This window comes from Taudactylus pleione, unplaced genomic scaffold, assembly GCF_031769625.1.
Source record: "Taudactylus pleione unplaced genomic scaffold, aTauple2 ptg000479l, whole genome shotgun sequence".
NCBI classification, from domain to species: domain Eukaryota; kingdom Metazoa; phylum Chordata; class Amphibia; order Anura; family Myobatrachidae; genus Taudactylus; species Taudactylus pleione.
Window position 1 is genome coordinate 4,268,907 of NW_028284881.1, and position 14,593 is coordinate 4,283,499.

General features: G+C 42.3%; 1 protein-coding gene across 6 annotated transcripts in view; it reads left to right on the top strand.

Moving 5' to 3' along the window:
- Positions 1 to 14,593, top strand: part of KDM2B (lysine demethylase 2B) — a 185,638-nt gene that overhangs the window by 150,120 nt on the left and 20,925 nt on the right. For all 6 annotated transcript variants that reach the window (XM_088449175.1, XM_088449174.1, XM_088449176.1 and 3 more), the window contains 4 exons: positions 1,819 to 1,962; positions 5,868 to 5,954; positions 11,227 to 11,487; positions 12,300 to 12,338. In XM_088449175.1, the coding sequence (XP_088305301.1) occupies positions 1,819 to 1,962; positions 5,868 to 5,954; positions 11,227 to 11,487; positions 12,300 to 12,338 (531 nt within the window). The remainder of the gene's footprint in view (positions 1 to 1,818; positions 1,963 to 5,867; positions 5,955 to 11,226; positions 11,488 to 12,299; positions 12,339 to 14,593) is intronic.

Below are 14,593 nucleotides of genomic sequence, written 5' to 3' on the forward strand. Positions count from 1 at the left end.
CGCCACAGTGTGATTGACAGGCTGCATCCGTTTGGAGACAGTGCAGCATGCCAGAAAAGGGGGGCGTTTTCTGGGAGTGCTGAAGCCAGTGCATGCATCCTTGTACGGAGCAGCGGATCACAGAAGCTGGCAGGAGGCGCCTACGGCATTTGCATATATTAGCAGCTGCTGTGCTAAAAGCGTGCAACTCTGAGTCAGGCCCCATGTCCATTAAACTAGCGGTACCTTTCTTGGTTCACTGTAGTTTGGGGCAACAGAGCCAATCATTGCTTGTTAGTTTATATCATAGTTTGTTGTTGCTGCCTTCTGTGCACAGCTGTTAAAGTTCTCCAATCCATGGGGCCGATTAAATTCAGTGCGCTGTTGATAGCGCTGTGGATCCCGCAGCTATTCAATTCAGCACGCTGTTAGGTCGACTAAATGAGGGTGCGAGGAGAAGTCCGACTAAAGTGTCCACCGCGAGGCTGTTCTCTGCATGGCGCTAACAGCCTCGCGGCTGGCGCTTTATTAGGAGAATGCCAGTTCTCATGACTTAACTTCCAGGTTAAGTCGCAAGAACTGGCATTCTCCAACTTAACTTGCCAGTGTCGAACTTAACAGCGCTCTGATTTGAATCGCTCCGGGACCAATTTCCCAGCGCTATTCAACTCCCGCTGAATTGCATCGCCTCCCATGTACTGGGATTCAGAGCCGGATTAACAACCTTGAGGCCGGGCCAGTCGCTCAGGGGCCCACACACACTGGGGATCCTCCACACAAAGCTACATCACCAGTGAGTGGGCACTGTGGCATGTGAACTGGGATTTTTGTGTGGCATAATGTGAACTGGGGGCACTGCAGTCTGTTTAACACATTTGTGGTGCTGGAAGTATTTACACATTCTACATCACCAGCCTATTTTATTGGTGGAGAGTCACATAAACTTTAATCCAGCCCTGCTGAGATATACTTTTATCTTTGATTATTCTGAACGGTTTACTCATAAAAACAGTCACGTGTTAGTCATTACCAGAGGCGTAACTAGGCTCTTTGGAGCCCAGGGCAAGTTGAAGAACGGCGCTGCCCCCCACACACACAAACACAGCAAAATATATTTGCGCACCGAAAAAAATGGGCATGGCTACTGAAAATGGGGTGGGCCACCCATTTCTCATCCCCCCTGTGTCTTCTCTCAGCACACTAGCACAGGTACACACACACTTTCAAATAAATACATCGCTGGCATCAATTGTTTTTAACGGTCACCCCAATGCGGCAGTACACCCCCCCCCCTCCCGCAAAACAACGAATACTCACCTCGCTGCTCCGAGGAAGGAAATGTCACTCTCTCATCCGGCAGCTCTCAATATAGGAATGACTGCCTGGGAGGGGCTGCGTGCTTCTGCTGCAGCTCCCCCTACAGTCAGCACCAGCAGGCACAGTTGCCTGCTCATTACATTATTAGAGTGACAAGTCTTCGGTCCGAGCGCAATGGTGGCGGGGCGGGCAGTGCGGGTATGATGCCCTGGCTGGCGGTGCCCTCCTCTGCTAGGCCTGCCACGGTGCCCAAGGCACATGCCCTTCTCCCGCCCCCCTTAGTTACGCCACTGGTCACTACACTATGACGTGTATATTAAATTCCGTCACACACCCCAAGTCATTGGCACAGATCAATAAACAAACTGTCCCACTAGAAGAAGCATACATTTCTTAACCTGTTTACCAGCAGAGATAGCAGTATTCATAGATGGCCTCTTGTATTTAGTTTCCCTTTCATTATAACTGTAGCCTTCTATATGCACCTTTTGATTTATACTTCTTTTTTTGTTCTTTATTTAGCCTGTGCTGCCTCATACAGCTGTTTGTCTAGTGTGTGGAGAAGCGGGGAAGGAGGACTGTGTAGAAGGACCAGAAGCAAAGTTTAATGTAATGCTGATGGAATGCTCCATCTGTAATGAAATAATCCACCCAGGATGCCTTAAGGTAAGAGAGAATAGTGCAAGGTTGTATTCAACTTATATATGACATGATAAAATAAACTCAGAATTGTTTTAACATTTATTTGGGTAATGTAAGAATTCCACTTGATCAACCTTCATTTCTGCTAGCACACATCCTATTTATTTGGCAGGGTTCCATGCTTAATAGTTTTGCAGGAAATTTCAGTAGCTTTCTGCGGCTATAATTACTTTTTTTTATGCAAGTGCCAACATCTGCTCTGTTCCTTCAATGTATCTGATACAAAAAGACTAAATAATGCAGTAATCATGACTTCTGCTATATGAAAGGACCTTTATAATGCAAAAAAAAAAATATTGTGCTGATGCAGTGTTTGTTTTTAGCGGTTTTGTCAAGCTGAGTGATTTTTTCCTTTTATTTTGTTGTTAAACTACAAAGCTAAGATCTGCCTTAGAAGTTCTTATAGCGAATAGTAATTGTACAAATATTTTACGCTGGAATAAACAAGCTTTTGCATTTCTTAACATGTAGACAGGAAAGGGTGTTCTAATCCAGCATTAGATTTTGTGAGCCACCAAGTCATCTATATTGGCATTTTTATAAACATACATTGCTCTGCTAATACGTACATGGATAATCGTGTCATTTAAAGATAAAGGCCCTGATTCAGAGCTGGACGCAAGTGGCTGCTCGTTCGCTCCGAGCGATGTTTGCCCAACTGCGCATGCGTACGGATCGTAATACGCATGCGCAAACCACTCAGTGCGGCCGAAATTCATGTGCTCGCAAAATAGCGAATGCCTGATAATTTGAGTGACAGAAAGAGGCGTATGTGGGTGGTAACAGGGGAAGGTGCTTGAAAACGGGGAGTGGAGATCCGATCGCAGGCGTGCTTAAAGGTCAAAACGGGCGTTTTATGGGTGTGCATATTTAAAACAGCAGCGTCATTGACCACATCACTGGGTTCTTTTATAGCCAGAACTGCTCGCAAAATTGTGGTAGCAAAAACCAACCACAAGAATAGCGAGCAGTTCATACCCTGGTCGATGTACTCGATTAATCTAATAAATAGCGGACATGACGTAGGATGCGAGCGGCCAGGGGGCGTATTTTTCCAAAAAACTAACGCAAGTTTTGTTCGCTCGTTCAGACCTAGAGGCGTGAACAGACCGCAAACAGCGAACGGTTCATTTGAATAGCCACCCCTTGTTTTAGAACGAACGACCGCAAATAGCGAGTGGCTCTGAATGAGGGCCAATGTCTTAAATTGTTTAAGCTTAATAAGGGTCAGTGTTGTGGAAGTTCCACCAGAATCTGTCTTTGTATTCATGTGGAATCAGTATAGGTGCCTAAATCTCTTCACAAACTATTTTAATGTGCTATTATTCATTCATTTTATAATGTGCAAGAGGTTTAAAAAATGCATTGAAACTGAATTTTTTTTGTTTAGAAAGTCTGCTTTTTTAGTGTATCAATAAGTATGCATGAATTGTGACTGTATTATGTAAATGTACATGCTATTCAAGACAAAGCTAATATTTGTTTAAAAGTTGGTAAAAAAAAAAAAAAAAGCTCAACCAACTGCATCTTAATGTGAACACTTTATATTTATACATCATGTGGACTTTGATTACTGTTACTCTGAATATGTGGAAATTTCTAATTAATCTCCAGCTAGAGTGCAGTACTGTGGTTCTATATGTATTTTATTTACTAAATGAAAATAACAGTTCATTTCATGGATGTTGTGAATATGGCCCTCTTCTCAGCACCCAATAAGGACACACTTCTCACACAGACACGCCTCCGTAATTGCTATGAGATCTGCCCATGCCACACAATTACCGGCATGCCAGCTGAGCTATACTAAACTACTACTGTGTACTGAACCCACCATCCCGTGTTTTCCATGACCTCTCCTGATCACATCCTTCCCTGCCTCTACATCACCATCTCACCATGTGCCCAGTTCCAATTTCCCCCTTGCTTCCTCACCTCACATGCATCATCTCCTTTTGATTGTTTTGGCTGCTCCCCCCCCCCCCCCCCCCCTCCAATTCAATTGTTTCTCTGTTCAGACACCTATTAGTGTTTACCTTGCCTAAAAGCACTGGGTTTAGCCTCGAAAAGTGGCTAAACCTGACTAAAAAAACAGCTTGGTTTTGCCTTTAAAATGATTGCCACTTTAAAAATACAGGGAGACTTGCATAAATATCCGCAGCGGTGAAGATCGCAAGATATTACATATTTCCCATGGTCTAAAGCTACCTACACACTATACAATTATCGGGCCGATTTGCAAATAATCGGGTGATCGGGCTGATTTATTTCATAGTGTGTGGACGATCGTTTCATCGATAAAACTGTTAGAACATCCACAAACTCATTTCTTCGATTATCTGATCTGTCAGTCAAGAACTTGTGGGTGAATATATGCAAAATCAGTGTGGTGTGGTGAAAAATTGCTAGCTTCTATGGAAAAATTGCCTAATGTGTAGCACAGACATTGGGGCTTTCAATTTTCTGAAAAATCGTACCGTTCCTCGTCCCGATTAAAAAAAAATCTGACCGTGTGTAGCTAGCTTAACTCTTCTTATCTAACTTCAAATGCACTTTACCTGATCCCTCTCTTTCTCAACTCACATTTGTGGGCCTATGTATCAAAGCTTGATGAGAGATAACATTTGTTTATGAATCACCAACGAATCAGCTGCTAACATTTTATAGGCTGTGTTTGAAAAATGACAGCTAAGAGCTGATTGGTTAATACCTTTTCTCTCACAATTTTCTCTCTCATCAAGCTTTGATACATAGGGCCCCTAAAGCTGCTCCCAAAGGCCGGAAAACAGACTTAAACAGTCATTCATACTAGTTGGTTACATGCAATGGATTTAACTAAATTGTCTGAACAACTGTTTGTCTGTTTTCTGGTGTCTGAGAACAAATGGCCAAATATAGTTTGCTCCCATACCAGATTATCTTTCCAACCGGCCACCTAGTTGGCTGGTTGGAAAGATAATCTTTTAGATGTGCGGCCAGCTTTAGCCTTGCTGTTTCTGCTCCCTGATTTATCTTCCTCCCCTCTCACTTGCAATTGTCTGATCTTCAGCTTAATTGATTAGGCACCCCATATTGTGTCTTGTTGCACATCAAGTCATCCACTGCTGTATTCAATTAACGACTTCATCATCATCATCATCATAAATCCCTTATCTCGTTGTGCCTGGACCATAGCTCTGTTTTCCATTCTCTCTTATTCCTGCTCCCTCCACTCTGTTGGGTCAATATCTGGATTCCTTCCTCACTTACATGTCCCCTTTCTGTGTCTAGATCCAGAATTCTCCTCTACCACTGTAACGTACCCCTGTAGTGTCTAGTTCCAGCCTCTCACCTGCTCCAATGAAACATATATTTCTACTATCTCTTCCGGTCCCGTCTCTCAAAACTCCCCAATTTTCTGTGCTTCCCTACTATCCAGCACATCCAACCTCCCCTCTTACCTGGCTTCTGATATTCTCTGACTCAGTCTAATGTAAAGGAGAAATGTTTGGGGGTATTGTTCACACTTAAGCAACCCTTGTTTTTCCAGTAGTTGTGGAACTCTGGTCATGCTGGGACTTGTAGTTCCATTTATAATTCTTGTGTTATTTCTCTTCTTTTGCAATTTCAACATTTTTACTTTCAAACAATGTGCCTGGCAGCATGCAGATCACATTTGCTGGTGTGTTTCTAATATCTGTTGTTTGTGTGTGTGTTCTGAATTGTGATCACGGTTACAGTCAGTGGCCACGGTGAAGCATCACTTGTCTGTAGTGTAGTAGTGCGCTGTGATGTATGGTAAAAATAAAGCTGCTGTTAGTATTTGTGGTAAATGCAGGAAGTGGGCACTGAATGTCAGCAGAATATTTGTAATGTATATATTTCTGCAGATAAAGGAATCTGATGGTGTGGTGAACGATGAACTTCCAAACTGCTGGGAATGTCCAAAATGCAACCATGCTGGAAAAACTGGGAAAGTGAGTCTACTATAGTAACTGCATGTTTGTCATTATGAAGTGTACTGTATGTTCTATTTGGTTATCAGTCAGCTGATGTGTAACTTTTCTAGCTGCAGGAAGTAAATGTTCCTCAAACACAAGTACACACCGTTTACCATATATGTATGTTTTAGGAAAAATGATGATGGTTATAAAATGGTTTTCTCTTCAAATAATGCAAATGCATAGTAGCTCCTGCACTCAGCACAAACACTGACGACCTGCTTCTGACTGCAGACCTCTAATTAGCAATCCAGCTAATTCTCATTGTTGGTTACCTAGTGCATGTAGAAAGAGACATCTATTCATATTACAACAATGTAGATTTAAAGTTCCACAGCACTCACCACTTGCAAATACCAGTCATTCATTAGACATGAGCCTGTATACCTGGTCAGTGTTTACCCAGTCCCCAGGGACCCCTAACTGCATGTTTTACATATTTATACATCTTTGTTTTGTACCACTGGTGCAAATCTAATAATAACGGCTATCACCATACATCTTGGTTTTTGGAACATAAAGGGCTGCATGCCTCTGACACAGCAGAGTGTAGTACAGGGCAGCATAATTGGAATACTCGCTTCCCAAAATATAGCTCCCATAGCACTGCTCCACCCTTTATTTTGTTCATTATCTAATGATTCTATTAGCAATGCAAAAACAACAGTGCTTTGTCCCATTGGGCCTGATTCATTATGGTTCGTTACTGCGATTGTAGCTGTGATTACATACGCAGTTCTGCTGCGAAAATATGCCAATGTCTGCAACTGCTCAGCCAGCAGCGAGACTCCCACTACTGCTTTCTCACTTCCGTAAGACCTCGCTGTCCTGCGTATACATCGGTAACATCGGACCATAGAGGCACACCGGCCGATCACGGACAATTACAGCAGGTCTCTCCTTTCTCAGAAATTCCAACTTTTGTCGCACACAGTGAGTACTCAAGCTGCGTATGCCGTCACAGCGGCTAATTTATGCACGCCTAGGAAACAGTGTTGAAACTGACTGTCACGCCTGAATTTATCTAACCACCAGGGCCGCCATCAGGGGGGGGACTGTAAGCCCGGAACTCTGGGGGGCCCCCATGCTCCTACCCTGCTGCCGCACAATAGCAGGGACTCCGGTGAGTAGCTGACAGACCCAGCCCAGGAACACCCTCCCGCTCCGCCTCCTATTGATGCCGGACACTCTGGGTGGGAGGGGGGGCTGCCTGCTTGCTCCTAGTAGTGTTCGCCGCACGCTACTGTTCTCAGTGGCACAACGAGGGTGAGATGAAAGCTGCACAGGAGCCCGGTGCTCCTTCCTAAAAACAGCTGGCGCCGATGGTCTCCAGACCAGGCAACTGCACCTAGCTCTCGGCAGTGTTGTGCTCATGATGTAATCATAACGCGACGACAACGCCTCAGAGGAGCCGCCTGGCTGATTACAGAAGGAACTTGGCAGGTAAGTAGGCTGTAGTCCGGAACCCTGGGGAAGCATGATACGAAGGAGAGCCCTATTAGGAACATACAGGTGGAGGGGAGCAGAGTATACATTGTGGCAGTAGGGGAGAGGAGTGTGTGTGTGTGTGTGTATGTGTGTATGTGAGTCCGTGTGTGTGTGGAGAAAAGGGTGAGGACGGAGCACATTATTGAAAAAAACAACATGGGGTGAGAAGCTACTGTATGTAAAGAAAATAGGGGGACGGGCAAAATAAAAAAGGGGGGCACTATAAAAAAAAATAGACAGGGGTACACTAAAAGAAAAATACAGTCGGGGCATTCTAAGGGGGCACCAGAAGAATAATACAGACAGGGGGGCATTATAAAAAAAATGTAAATATACTGATATTGTCTGTCAAAAGGGGTTTTATTTTTCGCCTTTATAGCGAAATCTAACATTTAAAAGTTCCCTTGCAAAAAATTCTGCATTTATACCTGCTGCCAGTGGGCATTCAACAGGCAGCATAGGAGCATATCAATATGAGACAGCTGCATTTTGGTTTGCTGCCACACCATCGTTCACTGCATAGCGTGAGCTGCAAGCTCTTATTCTCTGTATAGTAAGGCAGTCAGAGTTGCACTTACCTACTATAACATGTATATTTACCTGTATATGGTAGCAAGGCCATGTAAAAAGTCTGGGTCCCCCAGGACTATCTACAGACAGCTAATGGTCACAGTGTGTATGTAGTACAGTATGTCCTACTACATGCCGGGTGGGTGTAGTGTTAAAGGCACCATTTTTCTTAGGGTGACATTTACCCTAGTTACGCCTCTGACTAATATCCCTATGACAGCACGCCGCACCGCTGAATGAGAGAGGAGGACTGAGGAGCAGCCAGAACAGAAAGATGAGTGCGGTAACTAAGGTAAGTGTTTGGGGTTGGGGCCCTGCCTATTTTGTTTGTCCCGGGCCCCATATTTTCTGATGGCAGCCTTCCTAACCATTCCCCCGTCACCTCTCCCAATTGCTGACGTCCAGTCACTCACTCTGTGATGGCTTTGTATCTGTATAAGTTATCGCAGTGTGATTGCAATACTGGCCTGCGCACTGCATGTGCAGTACGCACCATTGGCTGATCTGTGGGCCTGATTCAGTAGTGCACGCAGATTCCCGATGTTAGGGAATCAGCGCAGACGCATGACCCGTTCTGCGCATGTGCAGAACGGGTCTGCAATCCCGCTCGCAGACTATCAGTGATTGACAGTCTGCTGCCATTTGTGTGGCGGGGAGGGGGCATCGATGCCCTCCATTCCCCGAAATGGAGGCGTTTCGGCCGTTGGGGGGGAGGTAAGAAGCCAGGATCTCCATCGGCTGACTGAGATTTCCTGGCTTTTTCATCTCAACTGTGGGGGCCGGCTGCGTGTCCCCATGGTTCACCTTAGCCGGCTGATGTCCCGCAAAGTATCTGATGCTGCATTAAACAACGCAGCTTGGATACGTAATGCAGCAGGAGATGTGATGCCTCCTGCTGCATTACCATATCAGCACAGATGGAATAGCTAAGCTGCTTGCGAGCAGCTTAGCTATTCTGTCTGAAGCTGAATCAGGCCCTGTGTACGCTGTGGCAATTGCGATACTTGATGAATCCGTCCCATTGTCCACAGAATCCAGCAAGGTCCAATGAATACTACCCACCATAGATTCTTTTTTGTGGGAGTTTAAAAAAAAAAAATAAACAAATATTATTTATATATATATATAATATTCTTCTAGTAAAAGAAGTTTACAAAGCTGGGTACACACTAGGTCAGACTTACCAGTTGTCTGCCTGATGGGCCAGGCTTGACAGCTCAACTGGGCGGGCATTTAAATTGCCCATCCAGTTGCGCTGTCAATCACCGCTAGATCCCTGCAGCATGTGTACGGGCGATAGGCGGGTCGCCCATACTCACCAGCAGATGGACGATATATCTTTCAGATATATCGGCCATCTGCTGTGCAGCACAGCAGATCGTATATGTATGTGAACGACGTTGTTGACATACATCTATTGTACACACTCTGCGATGCACTATAGGTATATTGCCTGTTCACTGGAACTGGCAATATATCTATCAGTGAGTACCCAGCTTTACTCTTTTTTTTTTTTTTTTTTTCTAGGGGGTACATATACAATAGCATAAAATTGTTTGGTCTGCATCATATTAAGACTATCTTTTAAAGTGATAGAATTTTTTTTTAAAAAGGATTTGTCTTTTTCTTTTGGCATTTCACTTTCTCTCTCTCTCTCTCTCTCTCTCTCTCTCTCTCTCTCTCTCTCTCTCTCTCTCTCTCTCTCTATGTATATATATATATATATATATATATATATATATATATATATATTAGGGATGTGCAGGCTCGGATAGGTTCGAGTTTGCACGTGGAGTTCGGATTTTTCCCTCCAAAAAAACGGAACTCAGAAAGAGGCAAAACGTCATCTTACATGGACGAACATCATCATTCCTGGACAAAAGTCCAGGAATGATGATGTTCGTCCATGTAAGATGACGTTTTGCCTCTTTCTGAGTTCCGTTTTTTTGGAGGGAAAAATCCGAACTCCACGTGCAAACTCGAACCTATCCGAGCCTGCACATCCCTAATATATATATATATATATCTTTCTGTTATGCTGTATATTTAAATACCCCTAAATAATAGATTAAATATAAAAATGGTTTTAATGTCAGATTGTCTGTAACGCTTTCATTGTGTGAACTCCTATTCATACCGTTGTAACACATTAAAAATTGCTTTACATCTTGACAAAATGAGTAATAATGTACTAAATACATATTTACAAAACCGCTCACAATGGCTTAACATAGATATTTGACATTTAGGACTATTTTGAAGTTAATGAAATTTGTAATATTTTTGTAATAAATTGCCTTTAGAATTGTCAATAGATTTTGCAATGGCACTGGTTTTATGAATCAAAGTTACACAGATTGCCAATTTAGTGTGGCACACAAGTTTCTGTTAATTAAATAAGTGGGGGTAGTGCATTTGGAACATCTTTTGGGGGGATGAGCTCACTATATTTTTCTTTTAATTTGGTGCTGTTGGATTCTGCTAGGACTGCACCGGGATGTAGGCCACAAAGTGGCACCAAATGCTAATTTTATGTGCCAATTATTTGACAAATAATATAGATCAAAGTTAGGAACTTTATATTTGAAGTATAAATATCCTTCTGATTGGGTGTATCACTTGGCTTTATTGTATTAAGTTATTTATATAGCACACACATAACCCACACTGCTTTACAGAGAATATTGAGTCCTTCAGAGCTTTTCTTTCATGTTGACTTCAAGATCTTACTTAATGTTAAGCTGGGTACACACTATAATATATATTGTCCAAAATATCATTGACATATGGGAATAAAATGTTGTGCTCATCATATAGTGTGTACACTCAGTCCGTCGTTCCCGGCCGTCGTCCATCGCGTCGTCCTATCTGCTATGGTGCACCTTGTGTAGTGTGTATGCACAATCGCACATAGTGTATTGGAGAAACTATTAATTGGATACAATCCCCTGACAAAATATATTGTGCTGTCGTTCGGAAGATTGCATAGTGTGTACGCTCTATATCGTGTGTTATGGAAATTCGTGTAATTGGGACGACCATTGCATCGTTTGTCACATTGTATACTGTGTACCCAGTTCTAGTACTGTGTCTGTATACTTAGTGTTTAGTAAAGAATTTGTGACAAATTGTTCATATTTAGGCATAAGATATAAAGTCGTTTTTGTTTTTTAATTTTTTGGCCTACAAGCAAAAAAGAGGCCCAGGATTTAAATACGCTTCCAACCTGCCTGGGTCTCTGCTTAAGGAGCAGAAGATGAATCGGGATAATAAGGAATTAACAGAACTGGTGAAAAAGAAAGGAGAACGGGAAGAGACCCCTAGGCAGAATCTTGAGGAGCAACCTAAAAAGAAGATCATGGAAGGGATTGTAAAACGGAAATCTGAGGATGGTCCCTTTAAGAGGAAACGGCCGCTTGAAAAGAATCCGGATCCTGCAGTCAGGAAACGGGTGAGCAGGAAAATTGGGAAAGATTAAGGATCGGTTATTTAAAATGATAGCCTGCAGGGACAGACGGGTGAACTAGGAAACTGCTGGATTTAGTGAGAACTTGCTGGTAGTGCTGCATTCTATTATGCCTGGAATTGGACGGCGGGTGTTTAATTTCTACATCAAATATGCCACTAAACGCAATTATATGGTTAATAATTAACATAATCTCTGGCTCCAGAAGCTCTGTCATATGTTGATAGCACATGATCTATGGATCACAGTTATGTAAATGCAGAGCGTGTGACAGAATCCAAGTAACTACATAGATTAGAATGGGCTGGGAAACACTGATTTTGTCTTTTTATTTTTTTTTTAAGCTACAAATGTTGATGTTTTGTTTTATAGTAGCCTGCACTGCTGTAGATGTGACCCAGATGACTGACTTTAGTCTTATTATCATTTTGCAATATTCTATTGAACTTCTGACCAACTTTCTTTAGGTCGACGCTAACAGGCTGCATTCACTGATATCTAGAGGTAAATTTACTAAAGTGAGAGTTTTTAGAAGTGAATTTTAGAAGAGATGTTGCCCATAGCAACCAATCAGATTCTACTTAACATTTAACTAGCACCTTCTAGAAGATAATAGCTAGAATCTGATTGGTTGCTATGGGCAACATCTCTTCTAAAACTCACTTCTAAAAACTCTCACTTTAGCAAATTTACCCCCTAGTATGGACAGTTACTTCAGACAGTAGTATAACTGTTTTACTGGTGTTTTTTATGCTGAATGTAATAAACACATTTTTTGTGTGTTTTTGTTTTTGTAGTTAAAACTTGGCAAAGAAGAGAAACTCTTCAAGAAAAAGGTACATTCAATAATGAAAGGTGGTTACGCCTATTGCTAATACCCAAAATTGGTATCAGTCAAAAGATGTGCACACCCATTTCTAGAACAGGTTCAGTTGCTTGTGCACCTTTGTGTGATTGGGAGCTCGAGACTGTTATCGAAAAGAAAAATACTTTATATAAATTAAATATATTTTGGAGAAGAACAATTTTGCCTCTGAATTTTCTTCCATATTTCTTTTATCTATTCTAGTATGTTTCTTTTTTTAAATTATTTGTGTTCACGGAAAGAAAGTGTTTCTATCAAAATGCACTGTTGGGTGTATTGTATTTGGTGCAGGTCTTTCTGATTCTGAAGCTACATACACACGTAAAGATTTTCTGTCCAACAATCCAACTAATTGATTGGTTGGAATGAAAATCTGATAACGTATGGGAGTAACTGATGATCAGCAATTTGCTCCTACATGCCAGAAAACAGAAGAAAATGGTCCTTCAGACAAGTTTGAACGAATTGTTTAGATCAAACATTTAACAAACAACAGTTTTTGTCCATTTTCCGGCGTTTGGGAGCAAATTGCAGATTGTCATTTACTTTCATACCTTACCAGATTTTCATTCCAACCAATCTAATAGTTGGACAGAAAATCTTTGTGTGTATGCAGCTTTAGCTTTGTTTTTTGTTCGGCCAGCATATTTGACTCTGATATAAGGCAGCATTTCCTATTCTAATTGGACACGAATGTGTGTGGTAGAGAATTTAGAATGTAAGCTTTTAACAAAAAAAAGAATAAAATGAGACTGTAGAGTAAGCCCAACAAAGGGGTAAAAGTCACTGTTCACACAATCTATAGAGAATTAGGACATATGTAGAGTTTATTTACTCCGTAATACCCAGAAAAATAAACTACATTTTTAAGAAGAAAAACAAATGACATATTTGTACCATATTAAAGACTTTAGTATAAAACTATATGGTTTACAGGTGTATAGCTATTCCAGCATTTTCATTTTGAAAACAGCATTTTCAGTTTCTCATGCTTTTATAGAATACTCCCATAGCTTCTATGGGTTTGTGGGTAGGACAAATGTTTGTATTTGTTGAATCTATTAGCAAGTGGATATTTTCCAGAATAATTGATTTAGAACATGTTCTGCAGTCATGGATTGCAATAATTGCACACAAAGCTTTGTATGTTCTGTATAATGGGCGTTCTCTACAAATGCACCCCAAATTCGGGTGTGACCATATGCATAAAGGAAGCTGTCAGCAATCATAGCATAGGTGCTTGGTTTATGCCGGACACCCTTTACATGGGATGTAGTTGGCGTTGCGGTGTCGGCGCTCAGTATACTGGCACTGGAATCCCGACAGCAGTCGGAATACCGCCTCCAGGATCCCGACCGCCGGCATCCCGACGATAAGTATTAAGGATAGGGTAAGGCACTAGGGGGAGGGATAGGGTTAGGCCGCAGGGGGGGCAGTTTTAGGGGTTAGTGTAGGTTTACTTACTTGGTTGTGCCAGGCTGCTGCTGTCTTTATTCTGACCGCCAGGATCCAGTACCAAACCCCTTTATAGACGCCTAGAAATCCCACATTCTCATGTTTGTTGACCATTTATTTTATGTGCAACAAACACATTTACTGTCATGCATTAATTAAACTTGAAAAACATCAAGGGCCTGATTCAGTATGGATTGCAGCTGCGTAATCGCAGTCAATGCAGCTGCGAAAATATGCTAATGTTTGACACAGCTCAGCCAGCATAGAGGCGACCACTACTGCTTTCTCACATCCGTAATACCTTGCAGTCCTGCAAATACATTGGGACCATAGAAGCACACCAGCCCGTCACGCACAATTACAGCAGCTCTGACCAGTCGCAGAAACTGCAAGTCTCGTCACACGCAGTGCGTACTGAAGCTGCGTATGCAATTGCAGTGGCGTTCACAGACAGACACGCCTGCGTTTCTCCAACCACTCCCTCGTCACCACCCCAAACGCTCACAGCCTATCACTCACTCTGCGATGGATTCCTCTGCGTGCGTAATCGCAGTGCGACTGCAGCGCCTAGTGCAGTGCTGAGCGATCGGCCGATCTGCATACGTAGATTGCGTACACTGCTGAATCAGACTCTAAGCAGAAACAACTCGTCTTATGTAAAACAAAAAAAAGTTTTGCTGAATTACGGACAAAAGAGCATTATATATGCCCAATTGATGTACAGATCATCAATTTGCCTCAGCGAAATGTTTATAAACCACGAAATACAAG